The 25,135-nt window shown below is 35.0% G+C and overlaps 1 protein-coding gene across 15 annotated transcripts in view; it reads left to right on the top strand.

Annotated features, from left to right (window-relative positions):
* LOC138327962 (neurofilament heavy polypeptide-like) overlaps nt 1-24,556 on the top strand; it is a 78,874-nt gene extending 54,318 nt beyond the window's left edge. For 13 of the 15 annotated variants that reach the window (XM_069274485.1, XM_069274484.1, XM_069274482.1 and 10 more), the window contains 6 exons: nt 7,854-7,919; nt 9,963-10,035; nt 14,770-14,897; nt 16,475-16,718; nt 17,483-19,191; nt 20,864-24,556. In XM_069274485.1, the coding sequence (XP_069130586.1) occupies nt 7,854-7,919; nt 9,963-10,035; nt 14,770-14,897; nt 16,475-16,718; nt 17,483-19,191; nt 20,864-20,968 (2,325 nt within the window). In that variant the 3' untranslated portion in view covers nt 20,969-24,556. Of the gene's footprint in view, nt 1-7,105; nt 7,553-7,853; nt 7,920-9,962; nt 10,036-14,769; nt 14,898-16,474; nt 16,719-17,482; nt 19,192-19,748; nt 19,768-20,863 lie in introns of those variants that run through there. The other 2 variants (XM_069274483.1, XM_069274487.1) reach the window with 2 other exon arrangements.
* The last annotated feature ends 579 nt before the right edge of the window (nt 24,557-25,135 follow it).

Raw genomic sequence — 25,135 nt, 5'->3', positions numbered from 1 at the left:
GAGAATTTAGATTGGTTTGTTCTGTCAGTTCTCATCTTCAGCAAGCAAGCATTGTTAGCTGAAAGGGAATACAGACATGAGATTGCAAAGTCAGTTTTATCTTCTTGCTCAAGCATAGTCATCCCAACATATTTGGCTTCTTCTTTAGTTCTCGGTATATTCAGCTTCATATCCAAGTTTCTGTATAGAATAGGCGGGAATTAAATCTGACAACATCACAACATACAGTAGACAGAATTATTTGGGGATAAAGCTTACTATGTATGAACCTTAAGAAGAAGCCAAAGAACATGATAGGACAAGAAGATGTATGGTCAGTTTTATAACCAGGTTTGGTAGTTTTCCCACCTATTCCCCAGCATTTTACCAACAGTAACAGATGGAGGAATGAGTCAGGCTGGTCAGAGATTACTGTAATGAATTAAACTGGCCTGCTGTAAAAGTCTGTAAAGCGTTCTAGTATTGATCCCCCAGCCTCCCTGACCTGGAGTCAGACAAGATTAGAGCTTCTGTGTACCACTAATCAACTGTTTAATGTGACAGCACCTAATCTTTCCTTTATAGTCCCACTGTTCTCTACCAGGTCAAACACATCGACACTGTGGTCCTTTGTGTATTGTGGTAGACATATCACATGTTTTGTGGTGTTTTTTTTATACCTCCTTCACCTTATTGATACCCTCTCCCCTGGGGAAGGGGAAGATTGTTTAATTTTAACAATGTCCATCATCCATAGGTCCTTTTCCTTTACTCTGGTCATGTCTCAACTTTCATATAGAGTCACGAGTCAGGAGCATCTTGGCCTTAGTTAGAAATATGTCTTTTTGAAAACAAAATAATAATAATAAAAAAGAATTGAATTCAGCTTTGCCAATTTACTAGGTTGTAAAGGACTTGAGCTTATCAATGAATATAATCTCGTACTCAAAAACAGGTCTAGCAGGTGAAAATAAAAACAAAATAATAAAGTTGAAGCTATGTCGATATACATGTACCAGGAATGGAGAGCTGCTCAGTGAGTGTTTACAGGTTGTCATGGTAATGAGTACTGAGCTCCTACTCACAAGGTCTATCGATCAAATTGTTTGTAGGTCTGTATCATGGTGACTAAATGTTTTATGGCATTTGTAATGATCAAGTCATGACAATAAATAAAAAAAAAATTCTCCCTGACATATCCCCTGTCTGTATATTGTCTATAAGTGATAAGGTCCATGTCAGATCTATATGTTTTATAGTCGACGTTCAATAAAACTCTCACAAAGTCCATGTCTAATTCACGATAACTTTTCTCAAATACGAAAGATGTCTGTTAAAGTGTATTACTCAACATAAGCAGTTATTTTGTTCCTAATACATGTATGTCCATGCAGAGACCACCTCACCAAAAGTGACACATATAGATGATAGAGAAACTAATACCAGCATAAAAGAAAAGATAATAGAATTCAAAAATAGTACTGAACTTTATTGAATTTTCTCATTCCAAAGAACCATTGTTTTTAAAAGCCTGTCCTGAGAGACAAGAAGAAATGGTTTTATTGATTCCTTCGAAATTAAATTTTGTCGCAATGTCTCATCTGTATGGTGATTGGTTGGGTGTACTTTTACGTGATGTTTCCAATTATTGGCTCGGTAAAGTACATCATAGACAATAACAAAGATCCATCACCTTTTGGTGGAGACGACTTCCCATCATGGTTGTCTGGCCGTTCTAGCGTGGCCGTCCCCTGTAGGAGTCCTGTATGGGGGCAGGGCTACTAATTGTGGTTTTAACTTTTAGCCGTCGCATTCATCATACATTCATCATACGGACAATTTGAGAAAAGAAAATGGTATCGTATGTATATATATGACAAATTATCCACATTTATCAAGATACCAAGCCTCGGTGGTGGGCATATCTTCTGAAACATGAATTAGTATGGAAATCTATCGATACAGTCATAAGGTGGTGTGAGGTCTCTGGATATTAGTGGTCATTTGGAGCAGTTAGGTATATGTACTGATATATAAGGATAAATTTTTGGGGTGAGTTTTTGTTTTTAATTCAACTCTGTTAGTAAGTATGTAAAAACATTTGAGAATTTACAATGAGTAAAAAAGGAATGTATGAATGTATTTGTGCAAAAATGTGAAATTAAAAAAAAAAAAAAAAAAACGAGAGAGAAAAAAAGGATTGTATGAATGTAAGGCCATTCCAATTTGATTTCTCGTTCGTCGGATTTCCCGCTCCTATTTTCCAAAAACGAAATAAAAATAAAATAATTTTTTAACCGCTCCTCATTTTTTGTCCAGGAATCTGACGAACCCGGGAAAATTTTCATAGGGTTCATTTTTACTAGTCATCATTTCCTGGTCACTCAGATGTTTGAATTATTCGTACATTGTGTCTTCAAACCCGCAAGCGTCTTGCAAACCTTTACAACAACAGAAATGTCAAGTTTTTCCGCCACCATGTGCAGACAGAGTGGTACTTGGAGGTAGAGACTGAGGGACGCATACTTTTCAATTGGACGTGTCCCGATTTCAGTCTGTTTTTCCGATGTCTGCAACTCTTTTAAAAGACTTTGCGTTTGATCTCACTTTAAAAATGGCGACCATGACAGGTGATTTGACTGGCCAACGTACGAACGAATAACGGTAATCAAGCATGTCCATTATTTGAAGGCAATCGCTAATTAATTAACACCTCAGTTGCCTTATATCTTAAGACCTGGTCAATGTGAATTTTGACACGTGGCCAACATAGTTTGCATTTGCAAACATGTTTTGACTGCATGACTTAGTAACAGCTAGCTAGGTGACGATTCGTCTGCTATTCCGTCAAATTAACATCGGTAGTAAATTACACATTTTACTGAGATCCAAACTTAGTGTTACTTTAGTGTTACTTTCTACGACAATATAACATACATTTGCCTGAATGTTTGCGTTTGATTTACTCAAAGTGTTTCATGAGAAAATCATAAATAATAAATTTAGAATATTTCTTTTATGATATGAATGCTGATATACATGTGAAACTTTTGAGCCGTACTGTCCATATATTTCTTTAAAAATGTACTTTTTAGAGACAATGAATTAATGTGATTAAAATGAATTATGTTGTTGTTTACACTGTTGTAGTTATACATTTATAAACATATGCATTAATATCTCATTCAAAGTATGAGCAGCTAAGTTAGAAACTTGCTAAACAAAAATAGTCAGTTCCATACAATATTATGTGACAACTAAGAAAGACTGTACATGTCAGGTGAGGTAATGCTAATCCCTGATGGTTTCTATTAGTTTGTTGGTTTTTGCTAATAGCTCTGTCAACAGCAAATTAATTATTGAAATTATTGACAAGAAGTTAAAAACTTTCTTGACTATTTTCTTTTAAGTATTAATCATTGCTATTTATTGTTAAAATTGTCAAGATTTGTCTTAAAATTTAAATACATGTATATCATGCATTGAAAGCATTTTGTGTAATAGCATATGTTCAATAGATGCTCAAATACCTTATCATTAGACTTCCTTGTTTTTACATCTTTGAAACAGTTATGAATGTTGAAAACACTGAAGAAAACAGCAAAACTCAAATTTTAACATAAAAACTCGGTTATTACTAGTAATTGTTATGTCAAGAAATAAACATAAAAGTCTAATAAAAAATATTGTGAAAATATTCGCTCGCTCCAATTTTTTCCACTTTCAAAATATTTTTAGAATTAAAAAAAATTTGCTCACTTGCTCCTATTTTAAAATCCCAAAATCCGAAGAACAAGAAATCAAATTGGAATGGCCTAATTGTCCAAAAATGTGAAATAAAAAAAAAAAAAAAAAAAAAAGAGTAGAAAAGAGAGAAAAAAAGAAATGAAAAAAAAAATCTTGAAAGACCTGCTCATACAACAAAAAAACAATTATTTGCTAAGATTGGTTAATGAGAAAAGATTCCCTATACTTTATAGTATAGGATCAATATTTGATCGGGATAAAATAATTAAATTTGACATCAGGAATGGCGATAAAGGACATGGAAATCAAAGTGAAAATTGAAGGAATCATATGGAATCGATCGGGACTGGGCCTCTATAGAGAGAGCATGACTGTAGTATACCTATAGATTATGACTGATATTGTACTGGTACTAGTAACTATAAGGTCACTTCTGTCACCATATACTTACCTGTAATCACTGTCCCTTGTTACCTGTCTGACCTCTGTATGTCCATAAGGTTATATACATGTGCACCATGTATCGTACATTTACCTGACAGACTGATACCCTGACAGTATTATGTCCTACCGTGTGTATATATAATACTGTGTGAATTCCTACACTGTATAGTGAATTCTATCTGCGCTGCAGTACAGATGTAATCTGATGGACTGGCAGTGTTGATGTACTGAATCCTTATCGGCAGTTTATAAAGTTTTTATCGCATGTCCTAGTGGATATATCTTACTCTGGTTACTACTGCAGTGTACATATTTACAGTATTGACATTCGACATTTGTGGATGTAAAGTCTTATCAACAGTTTGTGAATATCTAAGTGAGCAAATAACTTTCTCTGGATCGGCAATTATTCTTTATCTGCTTGATGAAGAATTTTTCTGAATGTCTTCTAGGAATATTCCATTTTGTCCACACTTGTAAGAAGAATATAATCAGCCTACATTTTATATGTATTGGATACACATAGAGGGTGTTGTGTTGTGAATTGTGCTGGACAATAGCAGAGATAAGTACAGAAAGGTTTTCCTGTAAGTACATGCATTGTCTTTGCATTGTCTTGTGGTAGTGATACATTTACCATAGTTACCAGTATAAAGCTGTTATAAAAAATCAAATCATTGTATATAATCTTAATGTTGCAAAATGTTTTTGAAGAACATTAATTTGTAATATTGTTTCAGATTTAAGAAAATATTCAATTTTTCAGTTGTACAAATTGTTGAACATCCCAACCTTAATGTACTGAAATGTAGGTACACAGTTGAGGGATTGTGTTATGCCTATTTACATTGGTAGGGAGGAATGGTATTACACAACCCACATCTAATCTAGACCTACAGGTACCTGAAGTAATAAAAATCTAATAGGTACAGATTCATTGTGGTCAGTTTATCTGACCAGGATATGTTTCTGGTGGTCAACAATACCGGTATATAGAGGCCATATAACATTAGTCAGAACAGCAGCACTTTGATGTTTGTGGTGTAATGGCAGTCGTTACATATGTAACACAAATTGTTTTGTCCCTATATCTACCTACACTTAGCTAGAGTTACAATAAACTGTCGAGATGTTGGTGATTATTTGGGTGTTGATGAGGACTATATCACACACAGGTGTCCTAGTTTTTACCTGTCTAAGGATTGTCATGTAACAAAGGTATCTTAGTCCTCTTATAAATATCACGCATTTATCACTTTGTATTCTCATAGGTACAGACCTATTGATGGTATTAAGTGAACTACAATGTATTAGATTGAATAGGTATTCACTATATAAGGGAGTGTGTGACCAGTGGATGCTCACAACAAGTTGTTTACAACAGATAATTGACTTTGTGTGTAACTTATAATTAGTTACTATTGACCATATGCTAGACCTAATGCAAGGCTAATCGAGTGTACCTAAATACTGATATGTCCAGTTGGTCAGCCCACTTAATGGGAAGAGCGATTCATGTAATGTCCCGGTGATCTGCATTTCCCATTGGACATCAACTGTTCAGGAGAAAATTGGAGCTGAGAGGTTATCCCTATGTTATTTGATACTGGTATCGCCTCCCTAGGTATTCTGTGGTTTAAGGAGCAGTAATTGGTTGTGAACAGTTCTACCATTGTGGACATCCAATAGGTATAAACAGAGGGGACCTTGTGTGGAGGGTTGGTCTGTATCTAATCAAAGGTCTTCATTACAGTCATAGGTCATTATTACTGGACAGGGCTCCAGGTACACCTACCTTATAGTCATCTTAATGGGTCATAATCAGGACAAGTGACCAATGTCCAGGGCACCAGTAGGTCAGCAGAAACAATCACTCCTGTGTTCTGATGATTGATCAATGTGTATTGGCTATAGATATATATGTGGCTTCTTCAGGAACATTTGTATTTAACAGTATAATAATTATTATATAGTGTTCCTGATTCATGGATAAGTGGTTAAACTAACAGTGCTGTCAGTCCTGGTAGTCAAAGGTCAGTAAGAAATAATGGTCCTTCATGTAGGGGTGTCGGGCCTAATGATTTTGTTAGTTATATGTTACAGTGTTAAAAGGAAGTTATATTTGGAGTCTTCAGGTGTTAAAGGAAGTTATACCCCAGAGTCTTAAGTCTGATTGGTGCCAATTGAGTTTCCTATTCTTCTGATCATCAATTTATTATAACATTGCCAAAATCATACCATAAGTAGTGTCTAGTTGTTAAAAGGTTGATTCTCTTAAGGTGAGAAATATCTATGTACAGTAAGGATATATCTGATGATAATTTGATGTTTTGGCAGCCTTACAGCTTAAGTCAATACACAATATATGTATACACATACCCACAGTCGGCCTACTACTGTGTATGGCGAAAAGTTAACAGGTTTATGACCATATATGGTCAGGTCACTGATCACTCTATACTTACAGGTGAAAACTTATATCAGTTGTAATTGTTCCTAATCAGTAATTGTCTGTACCTGTACAGGTAAGTCACGACCTTCAGGTGTAATCAAACATATATCTACATGGTATATCAAACAATAATGTCATACATTTGTGTTTTGATCAGAACTAGTGCATGGTGTATAGGGTATACTGTATGAGTAATTATTATAATAGACCTGGACTTACCTGGTACGTTTCTCTCATGGACTCATTACTTTGATAATTTCCTACCATAGCTCATGGTACTGGTACTGTGGACTCACCTTGATAAATTCTACAAAACATGTTGTGTATTGCACCAGTGTTTACAGGTACCCTGTGAAGCAGGGCTGAGATAGGACCAAGGAGGAACATAGCCTGGGTAGCAATATTACAAGGTTAATAAGGATCTTTTGGTTGATAAGTTCCTCTGTAACATACCAACTGGTGTTGTACAGAACCACTTGTAGAGCTGATCCCCATCACAGATGAGTCAACCCTAGTGGTACTTGAGTAGTGTCAGGAATCAAGGAGGCTACAGTGTGCAATTGATTGGCAAGTGTATCAAGCCGTGACACACTTGTTTACATGTATAGCAGCTAGGCCAGCCTTGTAAATATTAGATTCTCTGCAGCCTGGAGACAGAAAAAAATATCATTTTAGTTTGAAAATACGATGGTGTGACATTGATTCTGTCCTGGGAAACCTTGATCACTTCAATCGATACAACATTTAATATTCTGATGTGTAAAAGCTCATTTTGGCATCTTTGACTGTAATATGGGGAAAAACCTGACTTTGATGTCGACCAGATATTAAATGTGACAGATTTCTACTGTAATCTCCGAGGAATATCTTCCAGTTGGATTTCTTTACTCCATGTATTGTATAACAGGGATACCAAACAGGGTGGATATGGTAAACAGCTTAAATCACCTAGACGTGCACGTCATATGAGATGACTTAACAGAAAGTGGTCAAATGTTTTACCAATGGATGTGATTTACGGGCAGTAGCTATATCGTACCCATTGACAGAAGATTAGCTGCTACATTGTCAGTGTTCTGTGTGTTTGTGTATGTTTACCAGATTAACTGTCTGTTATATAAGTAGGCCTTGGAAGTGGTGTTTCCATTATCCTGACAGGTCCTACTCGAATCAAACCCCATTTATCTGTAATCCTCGTTGATTAAACATTTACATTCTTTGTGTTTTCCAGCCGCCACCTGTTGAAGGAAAACCTGGAAGTCAAGACTCGCGGACTTTGGCAGCAGACCCTACTGAGGTTAGTGTTTTTCTGAAAACAAATTGATTCTATGTACTCTACATCTATGGAATAATTCCTAATTTGCCCTCTAGTTATTGAATTATTTATGTGCTTATTTTTGTCAATTTCCCTTTAATCTATGAGTTTTTATGACCTTGGGGCCACTCATAAAAGGAGGGAGGGATACATTTAACCAATGCCCTGTCTTGAATAAGTTTTGCATGTATTCCTTTGACCATGTTGTGGTATTAGTTTGTTGATTAACAGATAGTGATAAGATTTACAGGTGTAAATTGATTATAATTCTAAAGCTAACCAATTGAATACCATCCAGTTTCATTGTGCCTTACCATCCTAATCCTGATTTTAGAGTTGAAATGTTTTTTCCATAGCAATGACACTGAAATGTATAGAAACAAATTTGGCAAGTTAATGTTATTATTCTGGACTAGAGATATATCGCCATTTTTGCATGCATTGCTATAAATCTGAAGGAGGGTTGTAACTTTAATTCAAAGAGTTATTATGGCTAGAATAAGAAGGAGGGAGGCCACATTTTGCTAAAATAAACAGATAATGGGTGATAAGGAAGTTAAGTTTTACTGTAGGTCAGAGGTGTGGTGCTCCAGAGGCGATGTTTTGTATCCCAGTATTCTGTAGAACTTCACTAGAGTTGGGGGGACTGGGTTAGGTTTTGGGAGTAGATGAACCAAGCAGATTCAGTAGCCTGTACAAGATAAAAAAATGATTTAATACCAAAATTGAAAATGTGTATCAGATGTGTCTCAATCAAAAAGCTTTTCATCACCCAATGCTCATTCTGACATCAGTAAGTAATTCAATATTCCCATCAGGTTTTTATTACCACGGATACTATCCAGGTCTGTGACCCAGATTACAGGTTGTTTTTATTACAGTTATCAGCACACTATTTCTATAATTACTGACTTCTTCTAAAAACCACACCAATAAAGATGTTTCTAGTTATTTTATTGTGATTTTATAACGATGTTTATATAAACTGTGTATTATATAAGATCAAGCCTCTGAGTGTTAAAATTTCAAATCTCAACCATTTCTTGTCTCTTTGATCTTAAAAACTATCAAATTTATAACTGGCAACAGCATAAGACTTGAGTCAAAGATAGGTCTTAGTTCGGAGAGGCAGGAAAGCCTTATTTAAAGCAGATGTCAGGGTTGAGATTTTGTGATGTAATTTTCGAGTTTTTACTTGTCATATACGTTTAATTACCTCCGCCCATTTAAGTCTTGATTCAGTAGAAGTATGGGAGTTTAAAGACTTTCTAGAGGTAAAAAAATGTAGAGGTCCTGGTATTTGTGAGGATTTAGACAGAGTTTAAAAAATGTTTTGATTTCTAAAATGCACCATGAATTCCCATGACTAGAAAATAAATGGTTTTGCACCAATTTACTTATAGATGTGAGTGATGTATGCGTTGACTGGAACATTGGGTAGCTAAATACACTCAAATGTCCCGGGTAGTCTGTCAAAGTTTTGAGAGAACTTCTAAGACACAGATGTGATATGGTGGTGTCCATATATACGCCTAAAGGTCATTATGACTGGATGATTATAGCTTAAAAAGAGAAATTACAAAATTGTACTATATACAGTCAAACCTGTCTATAATGACTACCCGAAGGTCATAGTAAAAACTTTCTTTATAGGCAAGAGGTCTTTATACACAGGGCCAATTGGTCAATTGGGACCCTGAGAAAATGTTCTTATTTAAGCAGGTGGTCTTTTTACAGAGGTGGCTGCTAATGCATATTTAACTGTTTATATCATTTGGTTAGATTCCATGATTTGTTGTACTGTAAATGTGGAAATTTACACTAATTACCCAAATTACTTTTTAGTGCAAAATTTTTCCCATCGTGAAAGGTTTTTTGTCTAAATGAAACTATTTTGCAAAAGGCCATATTTATCGAAAAATTAATGACTTCGAGAAATGTTTACACATAGAAATCGAAATATTAATCCCCCACAAATATATCCATGTATACAATATATAGGACAGATATTTTGGTGTTTTTCAGGATGTCCTTTTTAACACTAAATGGCAGGACTCGGTAGGAGGTAGTACACCACAGAAGACTGCTCATTCTCCTGGTAAGTTTTAATTAGAGGATGTGTAACTGGGTCTGTTACCATTTGATTGGCTGTAAGTACACATCTTCATTGTTACTATGATGAACAGCATCCTGTTGCCATGGTAACCCTGTGTCACCTTCCCCGAGCCAGGGAAGTCTGGATGTTTCCTGCCTGTTTCCTACTTATATCCGTTTTATGGGTTGATTATTGGAGGTGTATTCCTGGAGACCTGTAGTTATAGGTTTAACACACTAATACCACTACTATACTGGTTATGGTGGTAGGATTGGAAGGAACTTCCTTATCTTCAAACTTCCCACAGAAAACCATTATAGATATTTAATTGCTTTTACAATTAAGCCAAGAAATGGTTCCAGGGGATATCTAATTTGGAGAGATTTCCTTAAGTGATGGAATATGGATGAAACTGGGGCCAGAATTTTTTTTTCATCATTAAACTAACAATGCTCTATATACAGAAACGTGATAAATGTTCATTCAGACCATTAAACATGTCACAGGGGTCAGCCAGAGTTACTGCTAAATGACCATTTAATTATCTGACCTGGCTATTAGTACTTGTATAGAGGATGAGTTTAGTATGAGGTGTTACAGGTGTGTAATGATATACTGACAAAATTAAAATAAATCATTAAAATACTGACAAAATTAAAATCTACCTTAACCCAGGAATCTGTACCACAGGAATCAGGTCAAAGTTGTAATGATATAGACTGACTAAATTAAAATCTACCTTAACCCAGGAATCTGTACCGAAGGAATCAGGTCAAAGTTGTAATGATCACTGACTAAATTAAAATCTACCTTAACCCAGGAACCTGTACAGAGGGAATCAGGTCAAAGTATTCTAGCTGTTATATTTAGCATTTGTCATGGATCACTATGAATTAGCTTGATCATCAACACAGGATAATGTGTGGTCATGTGCCTGTGGACTCTGATGGAGTAAGGAGTCCGAAGTGACCCTCAGATATATTCTAGGTGTCATTACACATATCAATAAGAAACCAAAAGATGAAACAATTGACAAATGTAGCAGAATTTTTGGGTGAACATTTGTATATTGTATGTAGCTGTAAATGGATTATGTATCAAGTCTGAAGTGACCCTTATATGTGGTGGGTAGATAACAATTGTAGGAGTTTTTGTGATAATCACGAAAGAAGTCAGTGAATGATACAGGTCCTGTGGGACTCTTGTTCTTGATCCCTTGGGAGGTCTTAATCGACTGGCTTAAAGTGAATAGTCGGGCAAAGAAAACCAGTCTAAATGCATTCATTGGCCTTCCAAAAGTTCTCATATATTAATATGACGGCCAAGTTCTGCTTACGTTTCCTAGTTCTGACCATTAAAGTAAAGGAAAGTTGAAAGCATTGAAAGCGAGGCTGCGTGTAAATGTAACCACGGACATAGTCAGCCGGGAGGACGTTTTACGATTCCTATACTTTAAATTAATTTCTTCATATTCAGACAGATTTTGGCGAGAGATTTTATTTTTCCATTTCATAAGAAATTATACTGGATACATTCACACCATTTTTACAGACTTAAGCCATCCTTGCCCGACTGTTCACTTTAATTGTATTGATCGTTAAAAATCCAATAGATTACACATTCAGCTACAGCAATCAGATATCATTTCTTTCAACTGACCTAAAATTTTCAAGAAATCCCTAGACTATTTTTTGTCAGAAAAAATGGAACGTCGTAGATACTATCAGTAAGTTTCTGTATTGAGCAGTTTCCTTTAGACATCACCACAAGGACTATAAACTATCGGAAGTCACTGGAATGTGTGATGTTTCCCATAGGACATATAGTGCGGATAATGGCTGGAATCTGATTACAATTTTAAATGGAGTGTTTGTGACATATGATCAATACGTGCAGAGATTTGTTGCCTGATTGTGAGGTGTGATTTGGAATGTGTATTGGAGATCAGGCATGTCCAAGATAAGGTTTCCTGTACGTTCTCGGTTGAAATGTAAACCAGGGATCAAGCATGTCCAAGATAAGGTTTCCTGTACAGAGCTGGGTCCGGATCAGCCTGGAATGTACTGGGTATACCAGGGATAAGGCATGTCTAAGATAAGGTTTCTGTGTAAGAATCAGTTAGATTTTTAAAAGTTGAAATTCCCTAAAAGATGGTCAGTCATTCAACTTCTAAAACCATTTAATGATGCTTAACTTTGACTCATGTCATTTCCTTATGTGGTCAGGATACCTAGGTTTATGAACAATTTCAAAGGAAAAGTAGAAAAAAAAAGTTTTTATTCATTTTTATTTGCTCGAGTCTGTGTTGCTAGATAGATTGAAATTTGACACAGGACCACCCCTATCTGTGAGGTTCCAGGAAGTGTTGGCAATGTTATGGTAATGGTGCTGTTTGTCTGTCCTAATGGTGCTGATTATTTACATCTAAGTCTGTCCCACATGCTTTTAATGAAAGGATGTTTTGGCCATTTATATTTACACTACAACCTGTATCAAACATTCTACTGTTTACTTTTACTTTCAAAAATGCAGTTTTTTTATCTTCTCTCGGTGAATAAAACTTCCTTGTCCAGGAGAGAAATTTTAGAAACATCAGGTTAATCCTTTTATTGAATTATTGAGTTAGAAGTCATATTTATAATTCTAATATTGCTGTATTCAGGGACTTCCTACAATAATGAGAAAACAGGGTCAGCAAGTATATTGGTCCAGAGGCCCACAGACACTAAGAAAGTCAGATTCGATGTGGTGTTTATCATTAATGTCTAAATTTGGAGCCGTTTCACCGGCGACTTAGCACAGGAAAAAGATCTGCAGTATGTTTGTCTGTTGGGACGGTTTTACTGGGGAAGATTACTGGTGATTACAGTCTGTGTGATGTAAACTTCACTGTTAATCAAGATCTGATGGAGGTGAGGGAAAAGTCCCAAGTGTCTTCTCACCTCATCCTAATCAATACCATTGTAATCTTTTTGTTTTAATAAAACAGGCTTCATAAATAGTGTATGTGCCCTGGCAGGAATTACCTTGAGGCGTGTGACTCAACTTTTAGTCTAAAGTCTTTAAATTGTGTAAAAACAAGTTGAACATGCATTAGGATTTTGAAGGAAAAACACCAGTCACTATTTCTGTATGTTTTGCTCAGATTAGGCTGATATAATCATGCACTTATTTTAAATAGACTCTAAAATTGGATGTTGACGTTCCTCAAGGCTAGGGTCACTGGTGAGACTCAAATTTAGGTTAGATGGAGAAACCGAACCAGCATAATCAGGGGTACTCGTCCTAGCAGCTAGCTAAACCAAGGGAACTCATCCTAGCAGCTAGCTAAACCAGGGGTACTCGTCCTAGCAGCTAGCTAAACCAGGAGAACTTGTCCTAGCAGCTTGTTACACAAGGGGTAATCATCCTAGCAGCTAGCTACAAAAGGGATACTCATCCTAGCAGCTAGCTAAATTAGGGGTACTCGTCCTAGCAGCTAGCTAAACCAGGGGTATCCATCCTAGCAGCTAAACCAGAGGTCCTAGTTAATAAACAAAGAAATAGTTATTATGTAACAACCATGGGATCTCAAGAGTACAAACTTGAACAGGGCCATTAATGCAGGAGAATTCAAAAGATATGTGATAGGTCCTCAATGTGGCTCTGTCGTAGGACACTTAGCAAAGGGTAGTATTCTATAGGTCATATAAGACGTGTGTGTCAGGTTTGTGATACAATGTTGTAAACTTTATTTTACCAACCAAATAAAGGACTGACACCAATTTAAATTATTAGTTGATAGTAGTAACATTATGTTATACATCAGACATCTGAATGGGATAAACTTAATCTTTTTTCATTTGAATACACACCCTATAAAACCCATGCAAAAATATTTTAATATAGTTTGGCCGACATAATTATCAAATAGTTTTATTTTGTCATGAACCATTTGTTCTTTGTCAATAAATATGGTTTTGGGTGGGGTTTTAATAGAAATCTGTTTCTTTTGAAGTTTTGGAGCGTTAATTGATGGTAAAAACATTGCAGATTTAACCTAAATTGTAGGTCACGAACAGACTACCGTAATTGTAGATTTACTGGGTATTAAACCTAGATTGAATTAGAAGTCACAGGTGAGTGACTTTGTAACTTGTGTTCTGACACTTTAGTTTGACTTCACCTGACATGTTCAATTACTTGGGTTTAAAAATCTAAATAGGCACACTTTACTCACCATATTAAGGCTTAAACACTACATAATTTTTATGTCATACACACAGGTAACTTTCTGTTGACTATATTTAGAAGTCACTGTTTATGCAGGTAATCAGGAGCTATTGTACAGGGATTTGATATGTAAGGAATCTTCTTATTTTTCACCTGGTGACATTTATATTGTGAGAACTGATCAATAATATCCCTGTGTATCAGTCATTATCCAGGTGTATATTACAAGGTAACTATCACCGGTCAGACGCAGTCATCGATTTTCAATCATCTGTCCATTGATTTATTTGAATTTGATCATTCTTTTGATATGTATTGATAGTACATATATCTTTAATGTCCTTCCATGTTGTTTGAAGAATCTCTGTGAAGCAAATTTGTGTTGACGTAATTGTCAATATGGATACCTTTCATCTATCAATATAACAGTACATAGACAAACACATATTGTGTCTTAATTATGATTCACAGGTGTACTGATAGGTAAACCATTCAATAGTGATAAAGGTATTTCATTTCTTTCAGGTGCCAAAATGGATGTGGATTTAAATGTTGTCAAGTTGGATACTCAGGTCCTGGACAGTGAAGCTGCTAAACACAAGATCTCTATTAAACCGAGGCAGCGTCGGGCCTCTAGTCAGCGTGCAAGAACAGTAAGTCTTTCTCCATCTCCTGTAACTAGGCTCATTTGTCTTGGATTGGGTGGAGTATTTAGGATAGATAGGAAAAATTATGAATTGATATAGGTATGTTAAGACCTGATCATTTAATTAGCTATCTCTGGAATGGGGAATTATTCATCTGAAGGCATAGAGAACCCTTTTGTTTGAAGGGATATAGTGAGTAGGGGTAATCTTGTATATAGATTTAGTAATACATGAAGTTTTGTACAGAAACTAGAGGAGATAACTTTATGGTAATTAAACTTTAGCTAGATAGATCTCTTCACTAAACAAGGGGAAATAACCTTGCAGCTGGAGAGTTCAGTATTCAAGCTAGCGAAAGATGTTATTGAATGTTTCTGTAGACAAATGAGTTGGAAATAATCTTGTGATAAAGTATAGCTGGATAGGTTTACATTCAAATCAAGGGGAGGTGATCTTATTGTGAAATGTAGCGTGATTGTTCTGTACAGAAACCAGGGGGAAATAATCTTATTGTAAAATTAATTAAGCTGGATAGTTGTATACCAAAAATTTGATTGTTGATGACCTGTCTACTATTTAGATACTTAATTGGTTTTTAAAGTTCTGTGTGACTATTTCCTTAAGTAAATTTCTACGATATGTTATTGTACATGATGGCACTGTAATTTCCATTTCTGCATGTATACATTCCTATATACATTCCTATATACATTTCTATATACATTCCTATATACATTTCTATATACATTCCAATTTTAGTCACACATATTATATACACATTGATCCTCTAGGCCAAATACAAGTATTTTTATGTTTCATTGTAGAGAAGTTACTTCAGATAAGGATTGATTTTGAGCTTGCATGTTTCCACATATATTAGATACACATTGTTATTTACAAAAAATTCCAATCAAATAAAGTCAGTTTGTAACACCAAAGATGTCAGATTCTAGAATTTATGTATGTGGAGAACATTTCATTTACTAACAGTATATTGGAGGAGAATTAAAATCTTTGATCTTCACGCTGAATCATTAAAAGGTCTGTGTATTATTATGGTTATAAGTATTCCAGATTCCTATTACTGTTTGAAATGAAGCTTTAGCCTTGAGAATGAGATTGACTGTAGAATGATATAACTAGGTTACATCTCTCACACACAGTCAATGACCAACAGACAGATGAGAACATTAAATCTCCCGTTTAGATCAGATAACTGATGTGTGTTTATGGATAGCTTCTGTTTCTTCCATCTCATGCGAAGCCATCTTATCTCACCAAACTCATGGATATAGAATATCAATTTCTTTTTTTCACTTTTGTTTCCGAATATTGAATTATCACATAATTAGGAAGTTACAAATGAAGACAGATACTGGTAGATTATTTGACATTTTGTATAAAAAGTTTTTGAAGACAACTTAGAAATGATTTTTGCCAAATCTTGTTCATTGATTTATTACAATTACTGTTTTGAGTGCTTATGTTAACTCCAAATATTTTTGCCTCATCAAATATTTTATCCCTTTGATTCTTGACCTAATTTAAAAAAGCTTTTATTTTGTTCTTCCAATTGTCAACAGAGACCTTCGGGAGGAGCAGCTTCCTTGCCACTGCTGAAGGAAGAGTCTCCGCCCAAAGAAATACCGTCACCAGTATCAACACCAAAACCTCTGGACGATGTCAAGCCTGTAGTATCTACCAAGGAGGGGGTGAAAACCCCAGATGTTGAGGCCAAGGCAAGAACTGCTGATACTGAGGGTACCATACCTACTGAGGTGGAACCGGTGATCTCCGTCAAGGACAATAAAACAAGTATCCAGATTGGTAGGTATATCTCAAAGTAATCTATAAAAAATGGTCTCCTGGCTTCTCCAGACGATATTAGAAAATGGTCTCTTGGCCTGTGAAAATGAAATGTTTGAGTTCATTGACTTTCTTGAGTGGAAATTTGTTGATATGATGAGAAATAAACAATGTTGTTAAAGATGCTCCACTGCTGACAGAGTATAAATGATGTTCATCATTTGAATAATAACTGTTGTTTAATCATGTATATATATGTCTAATTAACACAAAAAATAATGAAAAAAAAAATATTTTGCCTTTGGTGCATGGGCAATCAGTACTTCATTCTATATAGGATATAGTGCCACGGAATATTTTCGGGATGCAATTAATTATTTTTTGTATTTTTAACTTAAAATATAATGAAAATCTCAAACTTTTCCATGGTGGTAATGGTGTAAAGTAAGTAATTCTGTAACTGAAGAAAAATACTAAATCGTCTGATCCTGTTTTTGATAGTGAAAAAATACCATTTGTCGGCGGTGGAGCATCTTTAAATAATAACCATGCATACATTGTGAGAAGATAACATCTGATTGTATTTGTTGAAGTTATATTTTTAGAAATCATGAATAAAATGACAAAATTGTATGCAATCTATATATGTAGTTCCATAAAGATGATGATGGGTTAAGTGAAATAAAAACTCTTACCATTCTAATGTAAAAGTGACATTATAAAGATGGTAAGTTTAGGTTTATTTTCAACCATTTGGCTGATCATAGTCTGTGGCTTGTTTGCAGGTGCCAGTAAAGATAAATCCAATGCTGATACTGAAACTGTCAGTCCGTCCCTGGAGGTAGACACTGGTAGTCCTAGTAAACGAAAGAGTGTGACAGAGGCTGATAAGGATAAAATGCCTGGTCTACCGGTCAGCCCAGTGGCTCTTGGGGCGGTCAAACTCCGCACCAGGCCTCGTCCAAAAAGTCTAGTTGAACCTCCTCAGCTTCCTCCAAGTGGAGACGAGCTCGCAAAGGCTTTCAACAAACGATTGTCTGTTAGAAAGGAGAGAACAAATGAGGAATTCTCAGAGGAGGATTTCTTAGAAGTGAAAAAGGACTCCAATGAGGTTACACCATCTGTGCTGCCATCTGATGGCAAAAAGACATCACCTACAGGTGCTGCCCCCTCCACAGGGGGGATAACTTATGTGTTAAAGAAAGAGCCTTTAAGGAAGACATCGTCTTCAGACAGTGGTAAAGCTCCACATTTGAATACAGTTTCAGAGGAACCAAACAAAAATGTACAGCCAAAACCAAATGTAACAGATACCAAAGCTGAACCGGTAAAGGCTGAGGTGTCTAGTAAAGACAGTACACCGCCCTCTGTACATGAGAAGAGTAAATCTCTATCTAACAAACTAGCTTCACCCCGCGAGGACTACAGGCTGAAGAGACAGTCGCGGAGTAAAACTTTACCTGTACAGCCAGTTTCGCAGGAGTTTTTAGATAAGAAAATGAAAGAGAATGCTGCAGCTAGCAGTAATTTAAGCCAAAGTGTGAAAGAGGAATCCGTGGAGGGTAAAGCAGATACATTATCATCAGCTCTGTCTAAAAAATCAGAGCCAAAACGTCAATCTCGGAAAGACACAGGTAATGCTACCGAACCATTATGGTTTGCTTTAGCCAGACGAAAACAAGCTGATGCAGAAAAGGAGGAAAGGGAAGCTGATAAGAAGGAAAATTCTCCACCTGTGAAGAAGGAAAGTTCTCCACCTGTTGGGGCTAAAGTTAACCCTCTGTCATCATTAGGAGGGGCCAAGACAACTCCTTTACAATCATCTCTAGGGGCTAAACCTGCACCCTCTGTAGGGGCCAAACCTTCTGGACAGTCAGTAGGGACTAAACCAACCCTAGTACAATCAATAGGGGCCAAACCTTCAGTAGGACAGTCACTAGGGACAAAACCTACTCCTTCATCTGCAGGGGCTAAACCGACCACTGTACCGTCATCAGCAGGTACAAAACCTGCATCAGGACAATCAGCTGTTGGTACAAAGGCAAATGCTTCAGTGGGTGTCAAACCAGTAACTACAGATAGTTCAAATACTTCTAGTGCAAACAAGGAGGGGCCATCTTTAGTACGGAGCTTAAAAGACAAAGATAAATCTGAGAGTGCCTCGTTTAACAGGGGTAGTGTGAAATCATCCTCAGGCGTTGCGAGCAAGGAAGAAAAGGAAAAAATTAACGGAAACAAAAAAGCCCCAGATACAAAGAAAGAAAGTGAGCCAGTTCAAAGGACATTGTCAAACAGATCAAAGTTTGAGGCCAAGAGTTCTACAACTGGCGGTGGTGGTAGTCAACCTTCTACGTCTTCCTCATCCTCTGTACCAGCCTGGAAGGCGAATCTGGCCAAGAAGAAGGAAAAAGAACCACAAATCAAAATAGAAATCATAGAAAAGAAAACAGAGAGACCTGTTCCCCCAAAGAAACCCTCAAAGGCCTTAGAAGAGGTGAGTAATTAAATGGCTATATGTTATTGTTATCTGTTTTTTGTAAATAACTTAATTCACAACAGGAAAACTATCAGAGACTTTAATTAATTTGATTAATTGCATAATAATGTCAGGAATACACATGTTGTCCTTGCCCAGACTGTTCATTATTCAAGACCAGTAAGTGGATAGATATGCTGCCAACACCTTTGCTAGTGTTATGGAAATTTTTGCAGAATTTGCTTCAGTCAGGCTGCTTTTGGCTGATTTGACCACTTTTATGTTTTGCTTGCAGTTTGTCTAATGAAATGGCTGTTCAATGTCAATAGTTCACACCTTGCACATATATTGTTCTAGCTGTTAGTTTGGGGTTCAATTAAAAAAAAATACACTACTAAAAACCAGTTGACAAAATCTGCTAAAGTTGTAAAAAGACAAAGTTTAAAAAACTAGAGTCACTTTGTGCAAATACACAATCTATGTAAGGCAACGAGAAAGGATTTGATAATTATGTCAAAGTTTCCGAACATTTAACTACAGTAGGTTAAAAGATTAATTAATTTCAATTGCTGCAGGAGAATAGCCCTAGGACATGTAAGTAACCTATATACTGCGCAGCATGCTGCCAAATCCCTGTTTTAATACCCTGATTTTACTACTCTCAGGATTGGAATGAAATTTGTTTTCACATAAAATTTCAGAAATAAAACATGCATCCAGGCTGATAAAAAAAATTGAGATGCATCCAAGCTGATGAATGTAAAAATGGAATATGTATCTCATTACAAGCTTGCCCCAGGTTTTCATTCATATTTTAGTCAGTGTGTTTTCATCTCTGCCATGTCAGATCCAGAAGAGTTATCTCCCTTGTGTAGGAATTACCATTGGGATGTAAATGAGTTTGAGTTATCCTTCTTGATCCAGTCACATACTTGCTCCTTTTTCTCTGTACATGTATTTTGTTGTGAATTTGCATGTTATGTGCGTAATTTTGTTTACCTGTTTGTGTGTCAAATAAATCATAAGTTGCAACCGCATTTAGGGAGTTTGTTGAAGGAAAACATTTATAATTTGGTCTGTAGGATGACAATTCGAAGAGAAGAGAAGGAATTTTGAGAGGACAGAATCCTTGGAGGTTGAATTAATTAAGGATCATATCACATTACCAGACATGTTTTTCTCCCACATAATAACAGATTATCATACATATAAATATATGCATGCCCCATTTTTATTTGCAAACAACTACTCATTTTATGACGTCATGTAGCCGCTTTCCCCTTGATCGAACCTTATCTTTAATGCTCAAATGAATATTTTTTGTAAGTTCAGATTTAATATTTCATATCAAATCAATAAATTAATGGTAAACATTTCCTGTTATTTTTTTAGAAGACATTTACTTGGTGTTTGAAAAACAATAGTTTGAAACAACATACAAAGGTCACAATTACAAAACAGTTGATTTGTGTACTATATACCTTATGAGAATTTTAAACAACAAACTACAGAAAACAAATCAACAAATTTATAAGCCAAACAATGTTAATGAAAAAAGCTCTTTTAAGTTATGAAAACTTTGATGAATAAAATCATAAAAAGGAAAGAAAGAAAAGAAAGAGAGAGAAGGAGAGACTTGATTAATCATGGCTAGCAAATTACACTACAATAATTTTGGTTGTTTTTACAGAAGGTTCTTCTTCGTGACAAACCAGTGGTGGAAAAGTGCAGCGACAAAAGACAGTCCAAGGTGCTGGACATGGTTAAAAGTTTCCAAAACTTGGAGGTGAGTTGATGCCGATGTAGCTGACAGCATCCAGTTACCTGCCTTGGACTACAGCTCACCTCCCCTGATATCCAAGGCTGCATCTCCCAGGAGGAGAAAGTAAACCAGCAAGTTTACAGACATTTTAATACTGGTGAACAACAAATGGTGTGTTGTCCTCCACACTTGAGATTGCGTGAAGAATTGCATTTCAAATGAATAGGAATAACTTATCTTACAGATAGATATTGACATGGTTACCTCCCTTGCCATTCTATCATTGATAGAAAAGATAATTATTTTACTTGACCAAACTACCGCAAGTAACATTCAACTACAGCCATTTATTTCCAAATGTTCCTGATTATTTAGAGCCAGCTTTTAGTGTTTTAGATATTTTTAGTTTCCGTGATGTATCCTCTAATTAGGAGACACAGGAGTGATTATTGATCATGACATGCAAAAATTTTGATTGATTTTATTTTAGTATTTTTTATTCAATTTAGATCAAATTTAAGAGAAAATAACCATCATTATTTGTTTTACTGATGCAGTAACAATTTTAAAACAAACAATGCTGCTCTTTAATTATTGGCAGAATATCCAATATATTGTTTATCAACAGCTATAGTGTAAGTATTAACAACATCAGTGTCTCAAGATAGCTAGCTATTGCTTGCCTGTGACATCATTCCACATTGGTTGATATGAAGAACACATGACAAGTTTTGTAAACATGTTTATGAATGGATAATCAGTATCTATGGTGATATTAGAAATTCAGTTGGATTAAAGTTTGGATGCCAGTTGTAATTCTAAACTATAGGGTTGGTGAGTGATATGTTGTAGACACTGTAAGAGTTTGTTAAAAGTCAGCTTTCGCAGCTTATAATATGAGGAGTATATGTGGTTATGATGATACAGTGTTTGATATAGGCCTATATATATAGATACATATTTATTCTTTATTAATTACTGAATATAACCAAATGTAGATCAATAAAATCTGCCACTCTACACTGTATGATAAACTATTCAGCTGTACTTTTATTTTCCATGGCAACAAAGATTATATGGCAATAATTACATCTTCAGAAGAGCTAAATGCATATTATTTTGGTAAAAAAAAATCTGAACATCAAGATCTCTGTCAAGAGAATCTCTCTCTAGAAAATAAAGGTGTTTTTTTTAGTAAAAATTTTCTTTAAGAAAAGATGCATATGGACATATCATGCTGCCATATTATAAATTGGTGAGTGATTGGTGTCATTATCATAGAAAACTTTTATCCTGCTGATGTGTGATATTGACAGATTTTGTGTTGAAGTGACAACAACTTACAAATTATCTAAACTGTATGTTTCCAAAGTGCAATATGTATATTCTGTATTTAAGAATGTTTTAGATAATTAGTCATTAATCATATGTGTATGTTAGTGTAGACTAATTTTAGCAATTAATCATTTGAAAGTTTAATAATTTATTATCCTTTACAACTTAAAGAGACAACTCACAGAATGGTTCAATGAATTTGATTTCTTTAATTTAAGTCAGCAAATCATTTGATAAAGGTTGAAAAACATCTCTGAAATAAAATGTTGCCTTTGTAGGTTATATTTAGTGATTTGCTTTACAGTATGATAGAAATAGTGGTTTTAGTAAATCAAATGGAATAAACTATTCTGTTGTTGTATATCATAGAGCTATATAGCTACCACCCTTGGTAGTTAGGTATCCATTGAGATGTCATTATTTTGTGTGTGAAATCCACATCTTTTTTCTCTGAAAATATGATTTTACTTTTGCAAACACATGACTTCACAATCAATTCCTACCAACAAGGGCAGATAACTCTTTGATACACAAATACAAAAATGGCATGTATTAATATTCATTTTTATGGTAAACCCATCAGAGTCTGCGTTAATTGATTTAGTATCCTAGAGAACAATGCTTTACCTGTCAAATGTTTGATGATGTTCTTTTAATGTACTGGACTTGTTTTAGAAGCAAGTTAATAATCAAATATATGCAAACATTAGATTTATCAAATCTTAGCACAAATTGCAGTTTTCATATTAGTGAAACCTTATATTAACTTTCTAGTGCAATATTTACACCAGCAAAAGTGCTAAAATGTGATATCAAATAAAATATGTAAGATCAACCTAAGGAATATAATTCATGAAAAGTTTTATGAGACATGTATCATGTTGTTCTTTGAAAACATTTTACAGATATTCAAGTGACAGAGGATAGTGGTGTTTGTGTGTTTTAGCTCAAAATTCCTGCTTAGATCTCAAGAAATTATTTTACATATCACACAGTTTATCATTTTGTTTGGTTAAAGATCGTGTACATTCTGTTTCATACATCTGTTTACTTCATTTATATAATTAAGGTTAAGTGTAGATTTTTTCTGAAACACAATGGATTTTCATTCGATGAAGTTTGTACATTATATCTTTACCATGTAGATGTTGTGTCTGTACAGAATAGGATACCACAGCTTGCCAAAACTCGATCATTAATCATAAACAATATGGCATTATAGTCAAGATTCAATCATTAATTTATAATAAATTATCCTCGAGTAAAAATCACATTTTCCTCTTATTCTTATCTTGATATATGTGGTTTATGAATTAAAGAACATTTTGTTTTTCCAATTATTTCGTTATGCTTTTAATATAGATGGTGAATTTTAAGGAAAAGGAATAAGGGGCTTGCATCTTCCGTTAGACCAGTATCATGACAGAAAAGTACTTTATACTTGTATTCAGGAAAAAAAATCACATTTGTATTAGATTATTCTAACAAAAGTAAATATTTCTTCATTCTAAAATTACAAAATTGAAATTCATTTTTCCATTATTTTTCAAGACAGGCAGTTAAGATTTTGATAGGATAAATTTACTATCTCAAAAATATACATGTACAGAAAACAAAGGATAAACTTGTCTATTTTAAAGTACATTTAGTTGTCTATCAGACTTTAGTTAACAAAAACTTACTAGTTTGCACATTAAACAGAACATTTGGTCAACTGCCTTTAATGAGTCCTGAAAGGTATATTATATTTTGAACACTTTTTTTTTTATTTCTTGAACTTTTATCTGTAAGTTATCATTTTAAACCTCCAAAGAAGAAATTGTTTTAAAATAACCAAAAAGACCATAACAGTACAATTTACTTTTATTCCTGTTTAGCTGTGTAAATGGTACAACTCTTTTATTACTAGGAGAACAGTGTTATTGTCAAACTGTAAAGAAATTTTTACGCATGATCGTGTTTGGTTTTTGAGATTCCATTGATAATGACTTATTGATTCTTGCTGTAAGATGGTGCTTGCCTATTCATTGGTCATATAAATGTTACTTGTGAGGGGCGTTCTCCCCATACCAAAGAAAGCCTTAGGATGACCCGACACGTCTGTCCGGCAGTCCTTCTGTCTGCGGACAAAAACTGTTGGTAACATATTATACAATGTAAGATATACAGCAGTTCTACCCTGGCAATAGGACAGACTGCACCATGACACATATTAATCCATTATCGTTGTCAATACAAATGTAAATACATAATAATACAACTTTATTAAAAAATATCAATTTTAAACGAGTTTGGAGTTCTTTTTGTTATGAAGCAAGACTTTGTATCTTGTAACCAGAAAATATATTCCTTTATACAAGGGTCCTTGATATTCAAGGGGTTACTACAACTGTTGTTATATCCATCCTTAGACTATGTCATAGTGAAACTTAAGAAGGCATTTCAGGAGAAATGAACTGACCAATCACAGGCCCTCAGAGTCTTTATTTGAAGATTTGCAGAGGCCATGAAACATCCAACTTCATAGTCATACAGTAATAGTGTAGCTTATTCAATTCTTTTGGTGTACATTCTAGGATCAAACTACATGTCACATTTGTTGGACAAAGCCTTCAGTTTTGCTACGATATATATATAGTCCAGTGATAGTTGTTACTAGATATATGTGAGAATGATACAAATGTAGTAGCCTCTGGAATATCAAGGATGGTTGTAAATCATGCATGCACAAATGAAGTCCAAGTAGCCTTCTGTGATTTCTTGTTTCTCTTCACATACACAGAACTTGTCGCACAGGTAGGGAAGTGAATCTGCTTCTGTCCTAGTTTGACTATATATAGATTGTCAGTACTGGAATTTAACCAG

The sequence above is a fragment of the Argopecten irradians genome, chromosome 7, assembly GCF_041381155.1.
Source record: "Argopecten irradians isolate NY chromosome 7, Ai_NY, whole genome shotgun sequence".
Classification (NCBI taxonomy): domain Eukaryota; kingdom Metazoa; phylum Mollusca; class Bivalvia; order Pectinida; family Pectinidae; genus Argopecten; species Argopecten irradians.
This window is presented reverse-complemented; position numbering and strand designations above follow the sequence as displayed.